The sequence below is a fragment of the Vanrija pseudolonga genome, chromosome 7, assembly GCF_020906515.1.
Source record: "Vanrija pseudolonga chromosome 7, complete sequence".
NCBI classification, from domain to species: domain Eukaryota; kingdom Fungi; phylum Basidiomycota; class Tremellomycetes; order Trichosporonales; family Trichosporonaceae; genus Vanrija; species Vanrija pseudolonga.
Window position 1 is genome coordinate 1258829 of NC_085855.1, and position 21203 is coordinate 1280031.

The window sequence follows — 21203 nt, forward strand, 5'->3', positions numbered from 1 at the left end:
TCCTGTAATTTTGTACTCGTGCTAACTCGCTCAGGTATATCGCTGGCGCAGCTATGCAAGGGCATGCTACTACACATAGCTTGCTCCCCGACGCAGTCACGACTTCAACGTGACGTAATCTGACCGCAAACATTACACCAGCCGATGCCTCTGGCAACAAGTCGTCCACATCCGTCAAGAATGAGCTGTCTTCCTGAACAAGAAGGCCGCCAATGTAGCACGTAGCACTGCCTTGACCTCGCGACAGTTACGACCAACCGGCGACGGACACGCCGCGCCTGATCTGATACATTCATTCATATTCGAGAAACAGGGACAGGACTTTCCGCGGCTTGTTGCTTTCCGCGCCTCCTCCCCGCGTGCCTGTCTCACTCGCAACATAAACACCACACAGCGTAATAGTGACTCCCAACATACGTGCAATGGTCAACTCTCCTCTCATGATCGCCTTCTGACCGACACGACCTGCGACTACCGTACATACGTACGGCCACTGTAGATCGACAGTGCGGTATCTACAACGCGGGTGTGAACAGCCGGGCCGTCTGACAACTTACTGCAATCTCCGTCATGCCGCCAAGGGCAACCGAACCCCCACGACCAAGCCCCAAACTCGACGCATCTGGCCTCTTCCGCCCCACCCCGAGTGATCCTGACCTCCCATGGGAGTTTCATGACGAGCGCGGATGGGAAGTGGCGTTCATCTACGTCGGTCGGGTGACACGGCGCGATATGTTCGGAAGGCTGCCGCTCTGCAGTGAAGAGGACATGGACATGAAAGTGGAATTGATCGACGCTATCGATCCGGACATCTTGCGGGGCCTCACCGACTCACAAGCCAAGCACTTGGTGGACTGGGGTACCAAAAAGACATGCCGCCTCTGCGTATACTACGACCCTAAATTCGATGTGAGTGTGATAAATGATCACTCGGCTGATGTTGAAGAAGCAGCTTAACCGAAAACGAGATGGCTTAGCAGACGACATATGCCTCATGCAACAACCACAGGAAGCTCATGCGATCCCATACGAGCGTCCCAAGAGGTCTTTGGTCGCCCGACTGATTGTCGGACACGAAACCGAGCACATGACCCTGCTCACGGTCATAGTGGTCTGGCTATACCTGTGGGGCGACTATGGGGGCATCTGGAGGCTACTACATCTCGATCCTCGAAACATCCTCCGCGACGTCATGCGCTCGAAGCTCATGGGCTTCTTCCCTTCCATCCTGTGGTCAAAATATCTCGAAGACTGCCAGAACAACATCTTCAGCACTGGGGTCATTACAACCGACCGTGGTCTGCGCCTTGTCACTCGCGTCCTGATGAACCGAGCTTATGAGTACGGCCAGGAGGACATCACGACCGAGGCTATCCAGGACAAGCTCGAGTACCTCTTCTCCACCCTTCCCCGGGTACATAAAGAGAACCTGCCCTTCTACGGGGTGCGCTGTGGCCTCGTCTTCGGCGCTTTGGCAGCGCATGAATCAAACATCCGTGATCGGCGGTCTCGCAAGTTCCGGCTCGGTACAGCAGCAGTCACGGGTGCGTCCAGCACCGCGGCCAACGTCCCATCCATCAACGGTGTGCCCGTTGGCGCGATCATCGAGCCGGTAGCCACCGGCATCCGAGGGACCCTTGTCGAGTCATTCAGCCGAAGGCAGAAGCGCCTCGGGCGGGGCGTCACCCACGTCGAGTACAAGTTCCTGACGCAAGTGATGGAGGAGGCGAACGACGGGCTGGTCGCGAGCTACAACGGCAGCGCACCTCGGGATAAGGAGGGCAACCCCCTCCCCGCATTCACTGGCCAGGGGATCGTCAAGTTCAAGGAGGCCGCCTGGAAGGCGTTCAAACTCGTCATGAACGACGAAACTTGCGAAATGGGCATCGATCTTCCTCCAGATGTGCTCAAGGTGGCGCCGGAGCGGGAGGCTGCTGTTCGCATTTCGCCACTGGTGGACGACGACTCGCCGCCCCCTACGCCGCCTCCCAAGGTGTCGCCTCGCATATCAACTGACACCAACCCACAAAAGATGGGACTGGTTGACGTGATGCCAAGGAGGCCCCTCAGGACGATGACCATGTAGTGCTCTACGGCGTATGCAAACGCTAGACATGCGCATCGAACCTCTGCCCTTGTACGAGTAGGGGTGTCCTCGCGGAATGGCGACAATGTCCCCCTCTGCTGGTACGACGCGCCGCCCTCCCCACCGGAAGAGCACCTTCGTTGCCTCTGTGGCACGTAGACGAGTTCACAGAAAGATTAAACACAGCGCCTGTCGGCAGTACATCATCGCCTCCTCTTCGACGCGGGCAAGGCGACAACGATCGCGAGGCGCCCGCCGCCGACAAACACTCTGGTCACTTGACATGTCTCCCGAGCCCGGCTTCCAACAATAGCAGAGACGGCACTGCATGAGAAAATTACCCCTGTCCCGCCTGAGCGAGGCCGAGGCCTTTCATGCATGAAACGCCGGTTTCCGAAGGGGGCGGAGCAGCCTAGGTTTGCATTTCCGCGGCCGCGTTCCTGGTGATGTTTGGTCCAGGCACCCATGTCCGTCGCGTCCCCTCGACGACAGTCCAGCGTCTTATAATGCTCCGCCCTCGCTCATTGCCCTCCGCGCCTCTCCAATCCAGACTTCAACCCGCCCCCCCCCCCCCCCTCTCCCTCAGCATTGGAATCGATTCGCCGACGACCTGTCTATCCCCAGACCTCCATAGCCCAGCTGGACCTCGATCGACAACTTGCGCCCGCAGCTAGTCAACATGAACTGCTGTGGATACCCGAAGCGACTTGGGTATCAAGTGTTTGCCGACCATCGAGGCATGGTCTATGACTTCAGAAAAGTCAAGCCGTATCTTTCAACGGATGACTGGGGGAAGATGGATCCCATGGCCGAGGACCCAGAAAAGAAGAGTGTATTCGACATCACACCACCTCGTATGGACAGATGGATGAAGGAGATGAACGACGATGAGAACGACGACGATGATAATGACGACGATGAGAAAGACGACCGTGACGACCACGTCGGCAATGTCGACCGCAATAATGACAATAACAACGATGGCAGCAATCAAGATGAAGATGACAACGGCGGTACATTGAGGACCCTCGGGTACGGCCTGTCCAAGAGGAAGTTCGCCTTCTCAACGTGGGTTGACAAAACTCGTTTCGTGAGATATACCCTCTGTTGGAAGGAGCCTGGACTAACAGGAACAGGAATGCCCCAACATCAAAACGTGCGCCTTCAAGGAATTCGATTACATTGGAGATGAAGAGGACAGCAAGGAGCTACTTAGAACGTGGACGGACGACATGGGACCTGACCAGCCGAAGAACAGCAAGCTTTTCACTCCGTGGGGCCGATCCAGGCGAAAGAACTTTGTTCAACACCCTCCCGTCACTCTGGCCACCATTCTCTTCGTCTGGCTTCACATTTGCGGAGATCTCAGAGGAATGATAGAAGTTTTCACCTGCGCTCCCGAAATCATTGCGCGTGATGTCCGGAAGGCCAACCTTGAACGCCTGTTTCATTTCAGTGTCTTTGACATTGTTTTGAGACAATGTCAAGAGGCTATCTTCGAGGAAGGATCCGTCACCGCTAGCCGCCTGATCCGCTCTATCACCCACATTCTGGTCAACCGCATCTGTGAACGCAGCACTCCGGACATCACAGCGGAAGGCATAGATGAGAAACTCCGGTTTTTGTTCTCGGATATGCCTCGCGTCCAGGAGGGGAATATGCGTTTCTACGGCATCCGGTGCGGTCTCGTGTACGGATCAATGGCTGCGTATGAGTGCGAGATGCGCGACAAGAGAACTCGCTGGTATCAACGCGGCTCAGCTGCTGTCACAGGCGCAAGCACTACAATTGCTAGCATTCCTTCCATCAACGGAGTGCCCGTCGGCAGCCTTGTCGAGCCTGCCACCACAGGCATTCGAGGAGTTGTGCTCGATTCGCTTGGCCGCAGAGAAAAGCGCCTGGGTGCAGGTGTCGGACTCGTTGAGTACCGATTTCTCACCCAAGTCATCGGCGAGGCAAACCAGGGCCTCATTTCAAGCTACCGGGCCGAAAACGTCCCTCGCGATCCAGCAGGCAACCCGATCCCTCCATACAGCCCTGAACAAATGGTCTGCTTCAAGGAGGCCGCTTGGGAGGTCTTCAAACTCGTCATGAATGACGAAGGCCGCGCGATCGGGATCGATCTTCCGCCGAAAGTCCTCGAGATTACGCCGGGCGTCAAGTACCTCACGCATCGCACGAGGAAGAGAAGAAACATATATCCACTCATATCCAGTGACATATGGTTGGAAGATGACTCCCAAGACACCGATGACCTCGACAACTCCGGCCCGGATGCGACATCCAGCCCGGATACGTTTGACTCTGCTGGCCATGTCCGTTCCAACTTGGGCTACAACGGCAAGACCGGAGGAGATGATGGCGATCTCGGCAAGCCCGTTTTAACTGCGAGCGCCTGTCCTCCTACCCCTTCGTCTGTAGCATCTTCCAACAACATCCTCAATCAATTCAACATCTAAATCCAAGCCCAATACACCCTCCAATCCCCTTTGAGATCTTGTGGTGCGGACATCCCCAATGAGGACGGGTGAGAGGCAGGCAACGATTGTAGGGGGGACGAGGAGCTGGCAGGATGATGAAGCAGGGAGAAGCATGGTGGCGGAGGTGACAGTTATGTCTCCCGAGGCCCAATTGTGCACACCTGGCGCTTCTAAGTAGACAGGTCATTCGTACCCACTGGTCAAGAGCCTGTGGTCGATATGCCCTGCATGTAGGGCGCTACGTACTTACTCGGGTCGAGCCAGCATGCTGATTCTACGCCTTGAACTTGCCCGTGTATGGGTTTGCGTCGGGCAGCGCCGCGCTTGTTACATTCACCCCATTGTTCTCAGGCCATCCTTCAGGCCAACGCGACCAAAGCGCCGCATCAGATCTGGCGAATGGCCGCGTTGAGGAGGCGTCGACGGGGCCGAGCAGTGGCGCCGCACGGTACCTCTAGTTGCTTGCTTCTGTCCGTTTGCTTCTCCCGGCCTCCTTCGGTTCACCTACTTCTCGGGGTAACGTTACGATCCCAGCCTGCCTATTACAGTTCAGGTTGTGGATCTTCGATTCGGCCACCCACATTGTCCCTCATTGGTGCCTGCGCACTGACCAAAGGTAGCATCCTCCAGTTACCGATTTACCCGCCCTCCTTCTCTTCTTCTGGCGCTTGGGTGTCGAACGATTGCCAGAACCAGAGCATCGGGTGCATCTTAAACGTGGTACATATCAAGATTTCTATGAACGGTGAACGATGGATCCACCGCGCCCTCAAAAACCGAAGCAACCCATCCTTTTCCCCTCACTCAGCTGAGCCATCTCTTGGCTACTCGGCATCCCCAGGTTCGTCTCTTGTCGCTCTTCCCTCTCGTGTCAACTTGACTCATCATTTCTTGTTCATTCACTCCAGAATGAACTGCTGTGGGTACCCAAAACGACTGGGTTATCAAACATTTGCCGATCACCGGGGTCGCGTTTTCGACTTCAGTGAGGTCGAGCCGTATCTTGTACCCCTCAGTGGAAAGGTCAATCCGCTCACGAAAACGCCGGCCCGGATGGGGACGGCGGATGTGTTCCAGTTTTCTCCACTGTGGGTAGACAAACGGTTACGGTTATACGACGCCAGCGATGATCCACGGAGATTCTTGACTCCCCTGCGAAGACTGAAGTGCGGCTTTTCGTCGTGGGAGAATAACCATTTGGTAAGCCCTTGTGTTAAGCCGCCCTAACGGTGACAGGCATGCCCAAAGATCAAATCATGCCCCTGCGGACCGGCGGGCTACTTTGGAGATACACAGGATAATCGTCATCTGCTGGAAACATGGAAACCTGAGGGGATCCAAAGGAGAGTTAAATCGAGGCAGCACGGGAAGCTTGTCAAGAATCGAAGGCTCTTTGTCAAGTTTCCTCCGGTCAGGCTTATAACCATTCTCTTCATCTGGCTTCACCTTTGCGGTGACCTGAAAGGAATGATGAACATATTCTATTTCGACAGCTACGGGATTGCCCTTGACATCCGAACCGCCTCGCTTGATTGCCTATTCCACCCATCCATGATCCACGACACTTTCACACACCTCCAAATCGGCCTATTTAACCAGGGGTACTTTACGACTGGTGACTTGGTTCGCAGTTTTACCCAGCTACTGGTCAACCAGATCTTCGAACCCCTTGGTGCACCCGACATTTCTCCAGAGGGGATCAGCGCAAAAGTATTCCAGCTCTTCGCTCAGTTCCCTCGTCATGCGAGATACAATTTGCAGTTCTATGGCATTCGCTGCGGCCTCGTATACGGCGCAATGGCCGTCTATGAGTCTGAAATGCGTGACGGACAGTCTCGAAAGTTCCAACGCGGCCCGCCTGCCGATATTGGAGGAAGCACGACGATTACCGGGATCACGGCAATCTGTGGTGTACCCGTCAGCATGCGTATGGAGCCTGCGGTTACGGGAATCCGAGAGCTTGTCTTGGACTCGTTTGGACGGTTAGCACGCTTGGGACGCTTGGGACGCAAGGGACGACACCTGGCTGCGGGCGTTGGCCAGGTTCAGCAAAAGTTTCTGTCCCAGGTAATCGGCGAAGCCAATCAAGGTCTCCTCGCCAGTTACAGGGCACACCCCGTGGACCGCGATTTGGAGGGCAATGTCATTCCTCCCTACAGCCCCGAACAACTAGCGTGCTTCAAGCAGACCGCCTGGGCGGTGTTTAAGTTGGTTTTAAGTGAGGGGGGCTGTAAGATTGACGTTGAACTTCCGGCCACCGCACTCGAAGGACCCCCATTTAAAAGGTGGCTCGACCCAGAATCGCTGAACAGGAGACATCTATATCCACTTCTATCAGTTGACTACTATTCAAAACTAGGTTTTGCGCCGTCGTACGACTACGGTGCAGACTCCGACCGGGTCGGTTGGTACGGATATCCCCCACCCCTTCCAACTCCCGCCCCAGCTCTACTTCCACTGCGAGCTCGTCCTCAGATCACGGCCTCAATGACGGAGTCAATGCGATCTCCAATCTCAACGAGACTGACAGTCTTAATGAAGGAGATGCATTGGCCGTCAGCGCAAAAATCCAACAGGCCGAACGTCAGGATATATCCTGCCTTTCGTCCGTGGGTTCACCTGTCACTCCTTCCGAAGTCCAACAGGGCGGCACGCTTCACGTTGAAGGCCAAGTCTCCGTCCAAGTCAACCCAGAAACCCCGGTCGGATCTCGGATTCGACTCAACACCCAGTTTCCCTCTAAACAACTAGAGGACTCCGGGCGGAAGAGCAAGGGCAAGCACACCAGTGTTACGGGGGCCAAACCGAAGAGGGATGTCACCGGGGTGACAGAGCATGTGGCTGCCCACAACCTCCTGCCGCCCCAGCCCATTCTCCCATCTGGCAAGCTCAACCCCCCTGCCACCCTACTCATTCCTTCCACCGAGGCTTCCCTTACCAACGGCCCCTCCGTCAAATATGCCGCTGAAGAACATGACTCTGGACAGCCCGAAGCTGCAGATACTTCCACTGTTAAGCCAGGCAGAGCGAAGACAGGCAAGGCGAAGCCAGTCAAGAAGAATCCGGCCAAGATAAAAATCCCCCAGGCGAAGCCCGTGAAGTCAAGGCCCGCTGGTTGGTCCACCGATGCGACGTCCACAGGCGCGGCGCCGACCAACGGGACCTCCACCGATACCACGACCGCCGAGGCCACGACCACCGTGATGCCGCCCAATGTGATGGTTGACGGTGCTGGTTTTGGGCATGGTCGCCGTGGTGGTGGTGGCAGTGTCACCGGAGCTGGCCGCGCACAGGACCCCAGGGACCATGGCGAGAAGGGAGACAAAGGAGACAAAGGAGACAAGGGGGCCATGGACGCGGCCGATGTGGCCGCCAGCATCATCGCCCTCCTTGGTGCCGGCGCGGCCGAGCAGGGTGAAGCTGGGGACCAGGAGAGGGGTAATCACAAGGAGGGCCGCAGCCAGGAGGAGGGTGGCAACCAGCACGGGGCTGAGGGCGAGGCTGTGGGCCAGTACAAAGCCCAGGACGAGGAAGAGGAGGAGGGAGGAGGGGGCGAGGAGCCCGAGGAGCCCGAGGAGGAGGAAGGCGAGGACGAAGAGGAGGAGGGCGAAGATGAGGAGGAGGAAAGGGGTGGGTGTGGGGAGGAGGGTGATGGGTGTGAGGAAGATGATGACGAGGACGAGGGAGCCAAAGAGGAAGAGGAAGAGGAAGAGGAAGAGGAAGAGGAAGAGGAAGAGGAAGAGGAAGAGGAAGAGGAAGAGGAAGAGGAAGAGGAAGAGGAAGAGGAAGAGGAAGAGGAAGAGGAAGAGGAAGAGGAAGAGGAAGAGGAAGAGGAAGAGGAAGAGGAAGAGGAAGAGGAAGAGGAAGAGGAAGAGGAAGAGGAAGAGGAAGAGGAAGAGGAAGAGGAAGAGGAAGAGGAAGAGGAAGAGGAGGAGGGGAATGGAGGGCAAGAGGGCGATTGGGGCAATGAGGAGGAGGGGGAGGACGAAGAGGAGGAGGGCCAGGGTTACGGCGACGGCCAGGGTTACACAGAGTAAAGGACATCGACGGCCAGGGGTAGGGGACCCACATGCCCAGGATTACAACGACGACAGGTACTATTACATACAAAGACGATGGGCACTATTACGACAAAGTGTATGACAACGACTGGGCGTACGACACCACCTTGGGGTATGTATGAGGAGTTCGACGTCGACGACCAGAGCGACGACGACGACGACGATCACAACCACATCTCCCTCGTCGTCCTTTTCGTCCTCCTCTTCCACCACGACCACAGTCACACCCACGACCGAACCACGACCACACCCCCTAGTACATCCACTCCTTAGTTTTGTCTACGTATGAAATGATCCTGTGTAGCATCCTCTCACACATCTCCATAGCAGCCCAACTGACCGCCTTCGACCCGTCGATGTGCCCTAGGTGTTAGATGGTGAGTGGCACTGATGGAGACTTAATGACACTAGGCAAGTCGACAAGACGATACATTCGATAGAGTGATAACTGTGTTCGGTACGGGCTAGTTCTAAGACATGTACCTGACAGCCAATGTCGCGTTGTGACAGTGCAGCCTTAACGGTGTTACATAGGGGTTGAAGCAGTCTCCAGGGCGACATCCCAACCCAACGTCGTTGTAACGTATGTAATTACCCGCCCAATGCCATATTGCAGTGAATCGTCTAATGGGTTTCACGCGGCTAAGCAGTGTGTCTCGTGAGATTTGTCGGTGTAGATCAACACAACAGATTCCCGGAGGTGCTGACGGCTCGCTCTGCCTCTGCGAGCTCACAGGGGCAGGGGCTCTACAATCTGTCTGTAGGGCCATTCACCGCTTTTTCTGGCCGCTCGAGAGGCCAGAGCACAGGCGGTCTCCGAACAAGCACTCACACCTACTTTGGGACGGACACAACAGTCGCGCCACGGCACGAACACGCCGCTCACCCTTGACGCCTCGCACAGCCTGTGGTAACGGCGACGGGCTCCTATTGATTCCTACGACGCTTTAGTCACGCTCCGAGTGTGTGAATCCCACCTCTCCATCTATGGGCAGTGCCTCAAACCAGACGGTGAAGTGTGTGCCGAAAGTGCCCGGCCGGCGGGCCCTGAGGCGGAGTGGCGCCACACAAGCAGGGGGGACGAATTCAGACTGGGGGCCCACGAGAGACGTATCTAGCCAACAGCTCTCGCGAGGCCTGTAAACATGCATCCAGAACCTTGGCCGGACCGTTGAGATATCACCTTGCGCTGCCCGCATAACACTGACGTCGAACCGTCCTATCCTTTGGACGTTGCAGTGTGTAGATCGGCCGGCTTTCCCGAGTCCAGACGCCACAGTGGAGGTGGTTCTGCTGTGTGTGTAGTGTGGTCCATCTTTTGTTCAGCCAGATTCAGGCACACCCACAGTCTTCTGAGGGCGAACGCGTCGCACGTTGCAGCAGCTATGTATAATCTTGGTGTGGGACGCCGACACGCTGTTGCACAACTACCACCTCATTGAATCCCCCACCCAACGGCTACTCAAGCTCGACACGTCACCATGTGGTGAGTCCAAGGCAGTAGTCAGCTACATAAGCGCCGCGCTCACCCCTCAACCACCAGTTTCACGCACTCGTTCAGCGACAGTGACAACGACAAGCCGAAGAAGAGCAAGGGCAAGGGCAAGCGTGCCAGTCGCAAAGCGACCAAATCAAAGAAGGAGGATGTCAACCAGACAGCAAAGCCCGCGGCGGAGCCCAGCCCCCCGTCGTCCCCCGAGTCTACTCCCCCTCCCGTCGCACTCTTGCTCTCCACGGCACCTCCTTCCCCCAACCCCCCCTCGGTTAATCCCGACGCCGCGGACCCGGTCACCGAGAATACCAATGCCACTACATCTGCAGCCGCTAAGCCCGTCGCCACAGAGCCTGTCGCTGCGGAGCCCGCCCCTCAGGAGCCTGCAGCTGCAGAGCCTACGGTCGCCAAGCCAACTACAGTGACACCTGCTTCTCCCAAACCCTCTGCGGTGACGCCGTCCCCTTCAAAGCCTTCCCCAGCAAAGCCGTCATCTGCAACGCCGGCCACCGCGAAGCCTTCCCCTTCAAAGCCGGCTACGGCCGCGAATCCCACCGGCTCGACGTCCACAGCTGCGAAGCCCACCGACGCGACACACGCTGGTGCGACGACCACCGAGCAGCACCCCGCCGATTCGAAGCCCGCCCGTGCCACGACCACCGGGGCGAAGCCGAGCGGTGAGACCCCTGCCGACACGAAGCCAAACCCCATCAACGCAGCGGTCCCACCTCCCGCCCCCACCAGGCCACCCCCGAACTATGCAGTACGCCCGAATCAGATCGTGCGACCTCCCACCAGGCCCCCCGCCCCTTTCTCCGGCAGGCCACCCCCGAGCGTTCCAGCAGGCCCGAACCCGATGATGCGACCTCAATTACGTCCCTCGGCTCCTCCCTTCGGAGGGATCCGTCCAGCAGGCCCGGACCCGATGATTCGCCCCTCATTCCCTCCCTCGGCCCCTCCCCTCCGCGGGGGACCACCAGCGAACTATCCAGTGGGCCCGAACCCGATGATGCGATCTTCCGCCCCTCCCCCCGCTGCCCAAGGCGCGAGCCAGCCGAAGGTGAACGAGTTCAGCGTACTCGAAAGCGCTGAGGCAGAGCTCATAAACGACATGTTAGGGCGCCCCGAGTAAGGCATGTTGTGAGAGGACGTCGCTGACACTAAGCCACACGAACGAAGGCCAACACACCCACCAGGGTGGAGGCGAGACCACGCCCAGCATGACGCAGCCCAATGCGACGCCTGACGACGCTGGATTTGACCGCGGTGGCGGTGGCGGTGGTGGTGGCGGTGTCGACGGACCTGGCGAGAGCGCACAGGACGCCCGCGGCCATGACGAGAAAGGAGGCGCGGGGACTGGGGACGCGGACGGTGCGTCCCCCGGCGTCATCATCGTCCTTGGTGCTGGTGCGGCCGGGCAGGGTGAAGCTGGGGTTGAGGACTGGGAGCACGACAAGGAGGTCCGCAGCCAGGAGGAGGGTGGCAACCAGGAGGACGGGCACGAGTGCCAGGAGGGCGACTGCGACAACCAGATGGACGACCGCCAGGAAGGGAACAAGGACGGCGCTGACAAGTGCGACGACGACAGCAAGGAAGAGAAGAAACTCTCGAATGACAACGAGGAGCCTACGCACCAGCCGGAGGAGTCCGTTCATGATCAAAACAAAGATGGGGCCGAGGGCGGCTGTGGTGATCACGAAGACCACGGCGACGACCTCGCCGGCCGCGACGATGGCGAGCCGGACGAGGGTAAGGCGCAGATGTGCGAGGGAGAGGGCAATGGTGCGGAGGGCGACTACTATGCCCAGCGTGACGGCCAGTACGATGCCCAGGGTGACGGCGAGTATGATGCCCAGGGTGACGGCGAGTACTATGCCCAGGCGGGTGCCCAGACGGGTGACGGCGCGTATTATACCCCGGAGGGTGATGCCCAGTACGGCGACTACACCCAGGAAGTCGACGCTCAGTACGGCGACGACAGCCAGTACTATGTCGCCCAGTACGGTGACTCCCAGTTCTATCCCCAGGGCGACAGCGACTACTACCCCGTTGACCAGGACGACAGCGAGTACTACCCTGTCGATCAGGGCGACAGCGAGTACTACCCCGTCGAACAGGGGTACGTCGACTACAACGATGACCAGGGATACGGCGGCTGCAACAATGGCCAGGGATACGACAACGGTTGGGATTGTTAGTAGTTCGACGTCGATGGCGAGAGCGACGACAACGACCGCCACCATCTCCTCCTCCCCCTCCTCTTCCACCTCCTCCACCACCACCACAACCAGCCACGACCGAACCACGACCATGCACAGCAGCACTCCCACTCCTTATATGTGTCTACGTATGAAATGGTCAATGTGTAGCAACCTCTCACACGCAACTCATAACAGTTGCTCAACTGACCGCCTTCGATCCTTCGATGCACGTGCACTCGGAGGGCTTCCACTTCCCTCATGTTCCCTGCCCCCGTAGCAACACAGCCATGTAGCCAAACCCCACGGCATCACGTTCATCCTCAAGACCTATACAGTCCCGGCCTCGAGCCCCTATCCCAAGCAGCGAGGTCTACGTCAGCCCGCCCAAGCACACACCCACACTCACGAGTCGCACACAGCGCGGGGTTCGGGTCGGCGGTCACAGCGTGAGCGACGCAGTCGTCCCAGCGGCACATGCCTGGCGTGTGGGTTGGCGCGGGGGTTGGGGGCGTGTAGAAGAAGTAGGCTCCGAAGATGACGAGCTGGGCGTAGTCGAGCGTGTCGAGCAGGAGGCGGCGCCAGTCCATTGTGGCTGGTGGGTGGGGAGTATGACCTGGGAGAGGGGAGTTATATGCCTTCTGGCGAGTGCGAGTGGAGTGCGGGCACGAGGAGTCGACAGTGAACAACTGTCACTGCCACTCGCCATTGTCAGTGGATCAGCAGTGAGCACAGTGCCACTCCGTGCGTGACGCTCGGCGTGCTTCACACTCCTCTCGCCCGCGCCGCGTCTATCGCACGGCTGCATACGACTACACACCTACACGTCCACCTTCTCCGGACCAACGGCGTCGTCAGCGCCAAACCGGTCCGTGAACACGCCAGCCACCCGCCTCAGCGCAGCCAAGTCACGGCGCACAATCTCACGCAGCGTCTCGACGTCGGCGTACACGACCAGCCCTCCCTGCGCACCCTCGCGGGCGTACTCGCGCTCCAGGCGCTCGAGGGACGCGAGGTTCTGGGACACTGCGACCTCGAGCAGGCGGCGGCGGCGCTTGAGGTCGGTGCGGTCGGTGCTGTGGAGGCCGTCGAGGATGGCTTCGTTGCCCGGTGCGGGCGTGTGCGCGACCTCGCCCTCGTCCCATGCGCGGTGGTTGCTGGAGAGGTAGAGCACGCGCCAGATGATGATGAAGGCGAGGGCCGTTACGGCGCCGAGGCCGACCCACGCGGGGTGGAAGTGGGGCTCCGGCGCGCCGTTGAATGTCGGGACGTAGTCGATGAACAGGACCATGATGCACATCGTCAGGACGGAGCAGCACACGGTGAACGTGAGCTCCGAGCCGAGGACGACAACCATCCCGCGAAGGACGACTATGGCGGCGCACAGCCCGCCGGCGAAGAGGGCGAGGTAGCCCAGCAGGTGGGGGAGCGTGTTTACGCCCTTTTTCGCGAGCACGAGCACTACAGGCAGACCGAGGCCGAAGAGCCAGAGGAAGGACTTGAGCACGATCGAGACGAACACGCGCGGGTAGACCGTCGGGAAGGTCGGCACGGTAAAGTCGGCGTTGTTGGGGCGGACTGGAGCGCGCGCAGTGGCAGCAGCGGACGGGCCCTCGCCGGGAGGATAGCTCGGCACGGGGGTGTACTCTGGTAGCGACATGGTTGTGGTTGTTGGGTTGTGGAGAACGGTGTGGTGGTGACAAGAGCGAGTTTGCGAGTTTGGCTCGTCGGGGCGGTGTTCGCCGAGTTTGCCGCCGTCAGTGTGTCACATGTGCCGTCGTCGGCCAAGTCCTACATGGCGTCATGGAGGGTCCATCTCCTCATCGCATCGTCGTCTTGGCTCTTGCCTGCCCGTCTTCAACTCGACATTGTCGTATCCCTCTGGATTCTTGACCCTCGGACACCTGTACATCTCACCTGTCACCCAGCAGCATCATGGCATCCACCCAAACAACGACGGCGACAGCGACAGCGCCAACACCAGCGACATCACGTCCCAACGTCCTCGTCCTCCGTTCAGTCGACGACTCGCTCGAGGCAAAGCTTGCGCAGGTGGGTGTTGCGGTCGGGGCACAATCGGGTCCTGCTCTCCGATGCCCTCGAACTGTCATGCCCTGCTTCCCCCTCCCACCCCACCCCGCTGATACCACACCACAGCGCAAACACATCAAGGAGCGCTTGGCCGGCGCGTACCGTATCTTCCATCGGCTGGGGTACGACGACGGCGTAGCGGGTCACATTACCGTGCGCGACACGGTGCGGCCAGAGTGAGTGGGGTCAGAGCGAGGGCCGACGGCGCAGAGCGGCCTCGGCAGCGGCGACAACGGAGGGGGTCACGCGTCTCGTCGTCCTCGCCGAGGAACCGCCCCGCCCCCATGGGCCATCTCCGCCAACACCCCGGCTGACACCCCAGCGCGTTCTGGGTCAACCCGTACGGCCTAGCCTTCGACCTGATAACCGCCTCGTCCCTGCTGCTGGTCTCGCACGACGGCGAGGTGCTGGAGGGCGGGTACCCCGGCAACGGGCAGCTGTACAACGCGGCGGGGTTCACCATCCACGGGGCGATTCACGCCGCGCGGCCTGATATCCACGCCGCGGCGCATAGCCACTCGCAGTTTGGACGGGCGTTCAGCGCTCTCGGGAGGAATATCGATATTGCGAACTGGGGTGAGTGTGTGTGGTGTGGGTGAGGGGCGACGGTGATGACCGGAGAGCTGGTTGGTGCTCCAGCGGCGGCCGTAACCGCCAACTAGAGCATAGCTGCAGTTGGTGTGCGCTCAGCTCGCAGGTCATGTGGGATCTTCGTCTGGTCCTGCATGAGGCCAGGCAAGGCGTGATGGCGCATCAACGGCGGCGGCTAGCACGAGAGCCCTGCCCGGAGTCGCCGGCGGCATTCGGCGCACAGTGCCCCGCCCCAACCCGCTGACACCGCCAGAGGGCGCGCAGTACGCCGAAACGGTCAAACTCTACGCGTCGTTCGGCGGCATCGTCCTCGGTGACGAAGAGGGGCAGAACATCACGCGCGCACTAGGCCCGCAGGGCAAGGGCGTCATCCTGCAGAACCACGGTATCCTCACTGCCGCGGGCACGGTCGACGCGGCCGTGCTCTACTTTATGCGGCTGGAGAAGCTGTGCGAGGCGCAGCTCGAGTCGGACGCGGCCGGCGGCGGCGGGGTGCTCTCTGACGCTGATGTGCACGCCGTGTTCTCCGAGCTCGGCAGCGAGGAGGAGGCGTATAGACAGGCACAGGAGATTTACGAGTGGCTCGAGGCGGAGGAGGGGGACGGGTACAAGGCGTAGCATATGCAACTAGAAGAACATGGCAGTCGTAGCGGCTAGTAGACCAGTGGGCCGCCCGTGGCCTTCTCGAGCCGCGTGTACTGCGGCAAGCTCATCATCCACTGCTGGTGTGCGGAACCCGCGTTCTGCTGGGTAAAGAGTGCCTCCTCTTCCCCAACGGGGATGAGCTCGCCCCCGCGCCCGCGCACAGCAGCCTCAGCAAGCAGCTGCGCGTGCGCGAGGCTCTCTAGGCGCAAGTACAGCCCGATAGCCCCCTCGATGCTCGCGCTCGCGGTCAACAGGCCGCGGTTGGCAAGCACGAGCGCGACGATGTCCCCTGACACGGCGTCCGCGACAGGTTTGCGATCGCTGCCAGCGTTGAGAGCGCCAGCGAAGGACAGCACGCCCACGCGCCGGTGGAAGATACAGCTGTCCTGCCACAGCGTCGCGGGCGGCTTTGCCTTCTGCGCAAACACGCGCCCGTGCGGCGTGTGCCCACTGCAGATGCCGTTCACGTCGGGTCGGGACGCGTAGATCGCGAGGTGGATGTGGGCGTAGGTAGCGTCGACTGGGCGGGGTCAGGTCAGCGGCGATCATCCTCTGCCTTCTTTCACACTCACCCTCGCCGGTGCCAGAGACGACATTGCCCTCCAAGTCGACGCCGACGAGGTCGTCGCTCCGCACCGCGTTGAGCGCGCGTCCCCGGGGCAGGAACCACACCAGCCCGCTGTCCCCCGCGTCGCGCGCGGACAGGCCGAGCGCGTAGCCTACCCCCCAGCCTTGGTCAGACAGGATGCGTGCGCCGAGCGCCAGCTGGCCGCGCTGGTATCGCACGCGGTGGGCTGTGTCCTGCACCGGGGTCAGTCTCCGTCGACCGGCGGGGAGGGGCTGGAGGGGCACTCACGACGAACGGCGGCGGCGTGGGCCGCGTAAACTTGTTCACCTTCTTGCCGCCTTCTGTGGTGTCAACCTTGGGTGGGTCCAGGTAGAGCGTCGCCATGGTGTGTGGGTTGTGGTCGTTGTGGATGTCGAGAACGAGACTGACTTGAGGAGGTTGGGTGAGTTCGAGTTGGCGGGCCAAACCAGCCCTCCCGACTCACGGAGATGGCCGACGACGTCATGGCTCACCATCGCGGAGTTCGGTCCACCGCCAGCCGCGACGCGAGGTTGGGTGCTGCACTTGCTGTGCGTCGAGCTGTGGCACCAAGCTCAATACGCGGATGCGAGACGTCTTGTAGAGGACCACGAGGGGAGGGCACGCCGGGTTCCATGGAGGCTGGACAGTACGATGGGCTGCGTGGGGGGTGTCCCCCACCTCCCATCGGCTGGCTTCGGACCCCTCGTCCACAAGTGGACAGACGCAATGGCACGCCATCTCACGCGCGCTCAGTGTCAGTGTCTGTCGACGCAAGAGCCCATGCACGCTCCACTTGGGCCAACGGCCAAGCCTTCTGCTCACTGCTGATCAAGGATATGACTCGAACTCGCAGCATTCACTACTCCCTCGCTGGCTCACTCCCTCGCTCATCCCCACACACCAGCGTCTGACATGTGGACAGATACGGTCTCATTCCAGACCCAATGAGCGGCGATCTCAAGATACCCATTATGCTGCATATCAGCTCGCCTCGCATGGCACAATCGCCTTCGAGGAGCACGCCACCGTGCTCGCGTGAGCCTCCGGCCGTGACGGCCGCGGAGTGGGCTCGGTGTACAGCTAGAAGAGCTCCGGCCGGGTAATGCCCTCGCGGTGTCACCACATGCTGATCCACCGCACTAGTGAGGACACTGCGGAGTTGCCGCGTCGGCGGCGGATACGAAGCTCCAAGCCGCCGCATGGAGTCGCCGGCACTCACAGACGCGCCTTCTCACCCAGCAAGCCGTACCGCCCACCGACCCCTTCTACGCTCCGAACGTGGTATTCGCGTGCGCTATCATCACAAGGACCGACGCGACCCACGGTGCAATCAACAACGCGTCGACGCCAGCGTTATCAGCGTTATCCTCGGCCCTACCTCACGGGGAGATAGGGACGCCACCAACCCCAGCCCACCCGCCGGCCCCAAAGTCACGACGCGCTCGACACTCCCGGGCGCGCGGCACGTTAGTGGGCGCCGCGGCGGGTAAAGCAAGGGCTCGAGTGCCAGGCAGCCCAGCCGCGGGTGTGATCTCCAAGACGCCGACGGCGCAGCGGGCGTGTCGCCGCCCTGTCTGCGGGGCGGGACACACCCCCGTGTGTTGCCCTCACCCCGGCCATGTCCGCAAGCATAGCACACGCACGCAGGTTACACTGCCCAACACCAGGCAGTGTTTAGACTTTGCATGTCCCGGCCGGCCGGGGTGTGCTGGGTGGTGGCGGCATGAGCCAGGGGGTGGAGCTGATCAGCTGGCCTCGGCGCGGGACACACTTCCGTGCGTGTCGGCACCACCGAGGCCACGACGACCTTGGCGACGTGATCTCGGCGCGCATGTGTACGCTGTGCTGGCCCGACCCCACCGGGCATAGCGAGTGTGTACTCGTGTTGGCAGGATTGCCCGGGGCGCCGCTAGCCATTGATCCGGGGAATGCCGAGAGCAAGAACAACAAACAAGTGACACCACCACTCCACACGCCCCGGCGACTCACCCACTCCATCACAACGACTTCAACGTCGCGTCGAGCAAAGCAATGCATACAGCAGCATACAGCATGCACATCTTGCCCGCTGCTCGTATCGACACGCACTGATATGCATGCGCGCGGGCAGCGGGCAAGGCAGCGGGCAGCATTATCAGCGTAGAGAGCCAATGGAGGGCAGAGTTGGCCGCGAGCTGCCCGCACCGAGCCAGAGATAGTGGGGTGGTTGGTGGTTGTGGCCTCCGTGACTCGCGTGGTGGCCGATTCCGACACAACACAAGTTACAGCGAGTGACGCAGACGCCCAGCATGCCCAGAACAGCACGCTCCATGGTGGGGCCGCCCCGCCGGCCGACATGCCGTCCGCACATTCACCGCGGTGAGCAAAATCGACAGGAACGAGCATATCATCAAGCGGGCAACACTACCGACGACGGGCAAGATTGTGGGGGGAAGTGGCAACCGACGACACACCACACCCACCCGCGTCATTGTGGCAATCACACGCCGCCCAGCAGCAGGCGTCACCACGCCGACCACGCCGGCAGTGGGATATAATGCATCAGCTCGAGACGAGTCACGACGGCTCCCCACGCACTCTCAGCACCACCGCGACGCGCCTCAGCACTGCCAGACCACCTCCCACCGCTACCACCACCACAAACACCAACCAACCCCCCCTCACGTGCCAATGGCCCCCATCGCCACCACCACCCACCAGCCCGCCCATGCCACCCCCGTCTCGCTCAAGGAGAAGGACGCGAACGCGTCGTCGCCCCTCGCCGGGCGCTCCAACGAAGAGTTCTGGAAGACGGCCAATGACAAGCTTGTCAGCTTTGGCGGCGGCTGGATGCCCGTCCGCATCGTCAAGGCCAAGGGCACCGTTCTCTATGTGAGTGGCGCGTGGAGGTGTGCCGTGAACTACCACTGACACCCGCGGCAGGACGAGGAGGGAAACCGCCTGCTCGACTGGACGTCGGGCCAGATGAGCTCGCTCCTCGGCCACGGCCACCCCGAGATCGTCGACACGGTCACCAAGTACGTCGCCAACCTCGACCACCTGTTCTCGCCCATGGTGTCCGACCCCGTGCTCGACCTCGCCGAGCGCCTGACCGCCATGCTGCCCAAGGGGCTCGACAAGTGCCTCTTCCTCTCGACCGGCTCCGAGACCAACGAGGCCGCGCTCAAGATGGCCAAGATGTACACTGGCGGGTTTGAGATCGTGTCCCTCTCGGCGTCGTACCACGGCATGACGCACGGTGCCGGCGCCGCGACGTTCACCGTCGGCCGCAAGGGCTACGGCCCGCAGGTTCCCGGCAACTTTACCCTCCCAGTTCCGTATGCGTACCGCTCGCCGTTCCGCCACCCCGACGGCTCGTACGACTGGAAGACGGAGCTCGACTACGGCTGGGACCTGATCGACCGCCAGAGCACGGGCAGCCTCGCGGCGTGCCTCGTCGAGCCCATCGTCTCCACCGGCGGCATCATTACCCTGCCCGACGGATACCTCACCGCGCTCAAGGAGCACTGCCGCAAGCGCAACATGCTGCTCATCATGGACGAGGCGCAGACGGGCATGGCGCGCACGGGCGACATGTTCGGCTTCCAGCACGAGGGTGTCGTGCCCGACATTCTCACCCTGTCCAAGACGCTCGGGTGCGGCCTGCCCCTCGGCGCGACCATCACGTCGAACGAGATCGAGGCAGTCGTGCGCCAGCGCGGCTTCTTCTACCTCACCACGCACCTCAACGACCCCTTGGTGTGCGCCGTCGGCGCCAAGGTGTGCGAGATTGTCGTGCGCGAGGACATGCCGCGCCAGGCGCGCGAGAAGGGCGAGCTCCTCCGCGCCGGCCTCCTCCGCCTCCAGGAGAAGTACCCGCTGTACATTGGCGACGTGCGCGGCCGCGGCCTCCTGCAGGGCATCGAGATCATCTCGGACCCCAAGACCAAGTCGCCGGGCTCCAAGCTCGGCGCGGCCGTCGCCGAGCGCTGCATGGACCTCGGGCTCAGCTGCAACATTGTGTCGCTCCCCGCGCTGTCGGGCGTCTTCCGCCTCGCGCCACCTGTGACCATTACGCCTGAGGAGATTGAGGAGGGCCTGCAGATCATGGACCGTGCGTTCGCCGAGGAGGTCGCCAAGCTCTAAAGTTAGAAGTAGTGCGTAGTGCGCAGTCGTAGTCGTAGTCATCAGAAGGACACAGCAGTTGTAGATACTATTCTGGGTTTCGTATTGTACGCATCATGTCAACCTGTTCATGGATACGGCAGCAGGTGTGGATGTTGAGGCTGGGTGGAATGCTGAGCTTGCCGCCGCAGCGTGGGAGTGTGGCGTGAAGGTATGGTATGGGTGGACTGAGACAGACAGACAGCTGTGGACGTGTCGCTCCTGTCTGCCCCAACCGCCGGCTGCGGCATGATGCATGATGTCTCCTGATGATGATGATGCTGTGCCATGCCATGGATCGGAATAGTGGTGTGCTTCGTCATGTTCTACGACAAGAAGCAAGCAAGCACTCGCTTGGGCAACCTAAAAACAGACCGCCGCGGCGACAACAACCTTAGTTGACACAAACAAGGAGTAGCCACATTGGGTCGATCTGTTCAGCCGCCGGACCGATTGCTCTCGGCTGCAAATACCTCATCCGCGAACCCACGCGCGCAGCATGCACCGTTGCAATAGTTACCGGGGTGGTGAATGGTAGGTGTGAACAGTGTGCATGCTGCGGGGTTGGCCTCTCTACCAGTGTCCTCGAGAGCGTCACTGTTAAGGTGCTTCACGACGGTCCCTCGAGGCAGTCGCAGCAGGGGGCAACTTACACGTGTTCGTTCTGGAAGCAACCGACTTGACTCCCGCGCAGCAGGCAGGCAGGCCTCGGCTGGCCTGGGGGTTGGGGCGGGGCTGGTCGAGTGGGCGGGTGCCCGCGTGCAGTGGGTCAGTCAGTCAGTCAGTCGGCACACGCAGAGGCACTGACGCTCCCGCCCGGGTGGTCC

The 21203-nt window shown here is 60.6% G+C and overlaps 9 protein-coding genes across 9 annotated transcripts; 6 read left to right on the forward strand and 3 right to left on the reverse strand.

Annotated features, from left to right (window-relative positions):
* Positions 1-1087: 1087 nt before the first annotated feature.
* LOC62_07G009354 (uncharacterized protein) lies at positions 1088-2086 on the forward strand (the record flags this gene model as incomplete). Its single annotated transcript, XM_062775908.1, has 1 exon — positions 1088-2086. The coding sequence occupies one exon, from the start codon at positions 1088-1090 to the stop codon at positions 2084-2086; it is 999 nt and encodes a 332-aa protein (XP_062631892.1).
* An 856-nt stretch (positions 2087-2942) lies between these two features.
* Positions 2943-3881, forward strand: LOC62_07G009355 (uncharacterized protein; the record flags this gene model as incomplete). Its single annotated transcript, XM_062775909.1, has 3 exons — positions 2943-3176; positions 3223-3800; positions 3860-3881. 3 exons carry the CDS (start codon positions 2943-2945, stop codon positions 3879-3881), a joined length of 834 nt encoding a protein of 277 aa, XP_062631893.1.
* A 2236-nt stretch (positions 3882-6117) lies between these two features.
* MDN1_2 (Midasin) lies at positions 6118-8603 on the forward strand (the record flags this gene model as incomplete). The annotated part of the gene is made up of 2 exons (XM_062775910.1): positions 6118-6970; positions 7318-8603. The coding sequence occupies 2 exons, from the start codon at positions 6118-6120 to the stop codon at positions 8601-8603; spliced, it is 2139 nt and encodes a 712-aa protein (XP_062631894.1).
* A 1505-nt stretch (positions 8604-10108) lies between these two features.
* Positions 10109-12317, forward strand: Pkd1l3 (Polycystic kidney disease protein 1-like 3; the record flags this gene model as incomplete). The annotated part of the gene is made up of 3 exons (XM_062775911.1): positions 10109-10113; positions 10171-10882; positions 11316-12317. The coding sequence occupies 3 exons, from the start codon at positions 10109-10111 to the stop codon at positions 12315-12317; spliced, it is 1719 nt and encodes a 572-aa protein (XP_062631895.1).
* Positions 12318-12640: 323 nt separating this feature from the next.
* LOC62_07G009358 (uncharacterized protein) lies at positions 12641-12907 on the reverse strand (the record flags this gene model as incomplete). The annotated part of the gene is made up of 2 exons (XM_062775912.1): positions 12641-12690; positions 12727-12907. 2 exons carry the CDS (start codon positions 12905-12907, stop codon positions 12641-12643), a joined length of 231 nt encoding a protein of 76 aa, XP_062631896.1.
* A 230-nt stretch (positions 12908-13137) lies between these two features.
* Positions 13138-13977, reverse strand: LOC62_07G009359 (uncharacterized protein; the record flags this gene model as incomplete). The annotated part of the gene is made up of 1 exon (XM_062775913.1): positions 13138-13977. The coding sequence occupies one exon, from the start codon at positions 13975-13977 to the stop codon at positions 13138-13140; it is 840 nt and encodes a 279-aa protein (XP_062631897.1).
* Positions 13978-14167: 190 nt separating this feature from the next.
* On the forward strand, positions 14168-15617 carry mug14_1 (class II aldolase/adducin family protein; the record flags this gene model as incomplete). Its single annotated transcript, XM_062775914.1, has 4 exons — positions 14168-14369; positions 14475-14584; positions 14731-14984; positions 15253-15617. Exons 1-4 carry the CDS (start codon positions 14253-14255, stop codon positions 15615-15617), a joined length of 846 nt encoding a protein of 281 aa, XP_062631898.1. The 5' UTR covers positions 14168-14252.
* Positions 15600-16837, reverse strand: mug14_2 (class II aldolase/adducin head domain-containing protein). Its single transcript, XM_062775915.1, has 4 exons — positions 16697-16837; positions 16501-16640; positions 16217-16445; positions 15600-16164 (listed from the first exon to the last, which is right to left on the reverse strand). The coding sequence occupies exons 1-4, from the start codon at positions 16725-16727 to the stop codon at positions 15653-15655; spliced, it is 912 nt and encodes a 303-aa protein (XP_062631899.1). The 5' UTR covers positions 16728-16837; the 3' UTR covers positions 15600-15652.
* A 1830-nt stretch (positions 16838-18667) lies between these two features.
* Positions 18668-20474, forward strand: SPAC1039.07c (putative aminotransferasec). The gene is made up of 2 exons (XM_062775916.1): positions 18668-19104; positions 19156-20474. Exons 1-2 carry the CDS (start codon positions 18904-18906, stop codon positions 20356-20358), a joined length of 1404 nt encoding a protein of 467 aa, XP_062631900.1. The 5' UTR covers positions 18668-18903; the 3' UTR covers positions 20359-20474.
* The last annotated feature ends 729 nt before the right edge of the window (positions 20475-21203 follow it).

What these genes read in the sequence shown, in the direction of transcription:
- mug14_2 (XM_062775915.1), bottom strand. Translation starts at nt 16,727, where the DNA reads ATGGTGAGCCATGACGTCGTCGGCCATCTCC. An exon ending in TGACGTCGTCGGCCATCTCC is followed by an intron (nt 16,641 to 16,696) that starts GTGAGTCGGGAG and finishes AACCTCCTCAAG; the next exon opens with TCAGTCTCGTTCTCGACATC. An exon ending in CCACGCCGCCGCCGTTCGTC is followed by an intron (nt 16,446 to 16,500) that starts GTGAGTGCCCCT and finishes ACCCCGGTGCAG; the next exon opens with GACACAGCCCACCGCGTGCG.
- SPAC1039.07c (XM_062775916.1), top strand. Translation starts at nt 18,904, where the DNA reads ATGGCCCCCATCGCCACCACCACCCACCAGCCCGCCCATGCCACCCCC. An exon ending in CCAAGGGCACCGTTCTCTAT is followed by an intron (nt 19,105 to 19,155) that starts GTGAGTGGCGCG and finishes CACCCGCGGCAG; the next exon opens with GACGAGGAGGGAAACCGCCT.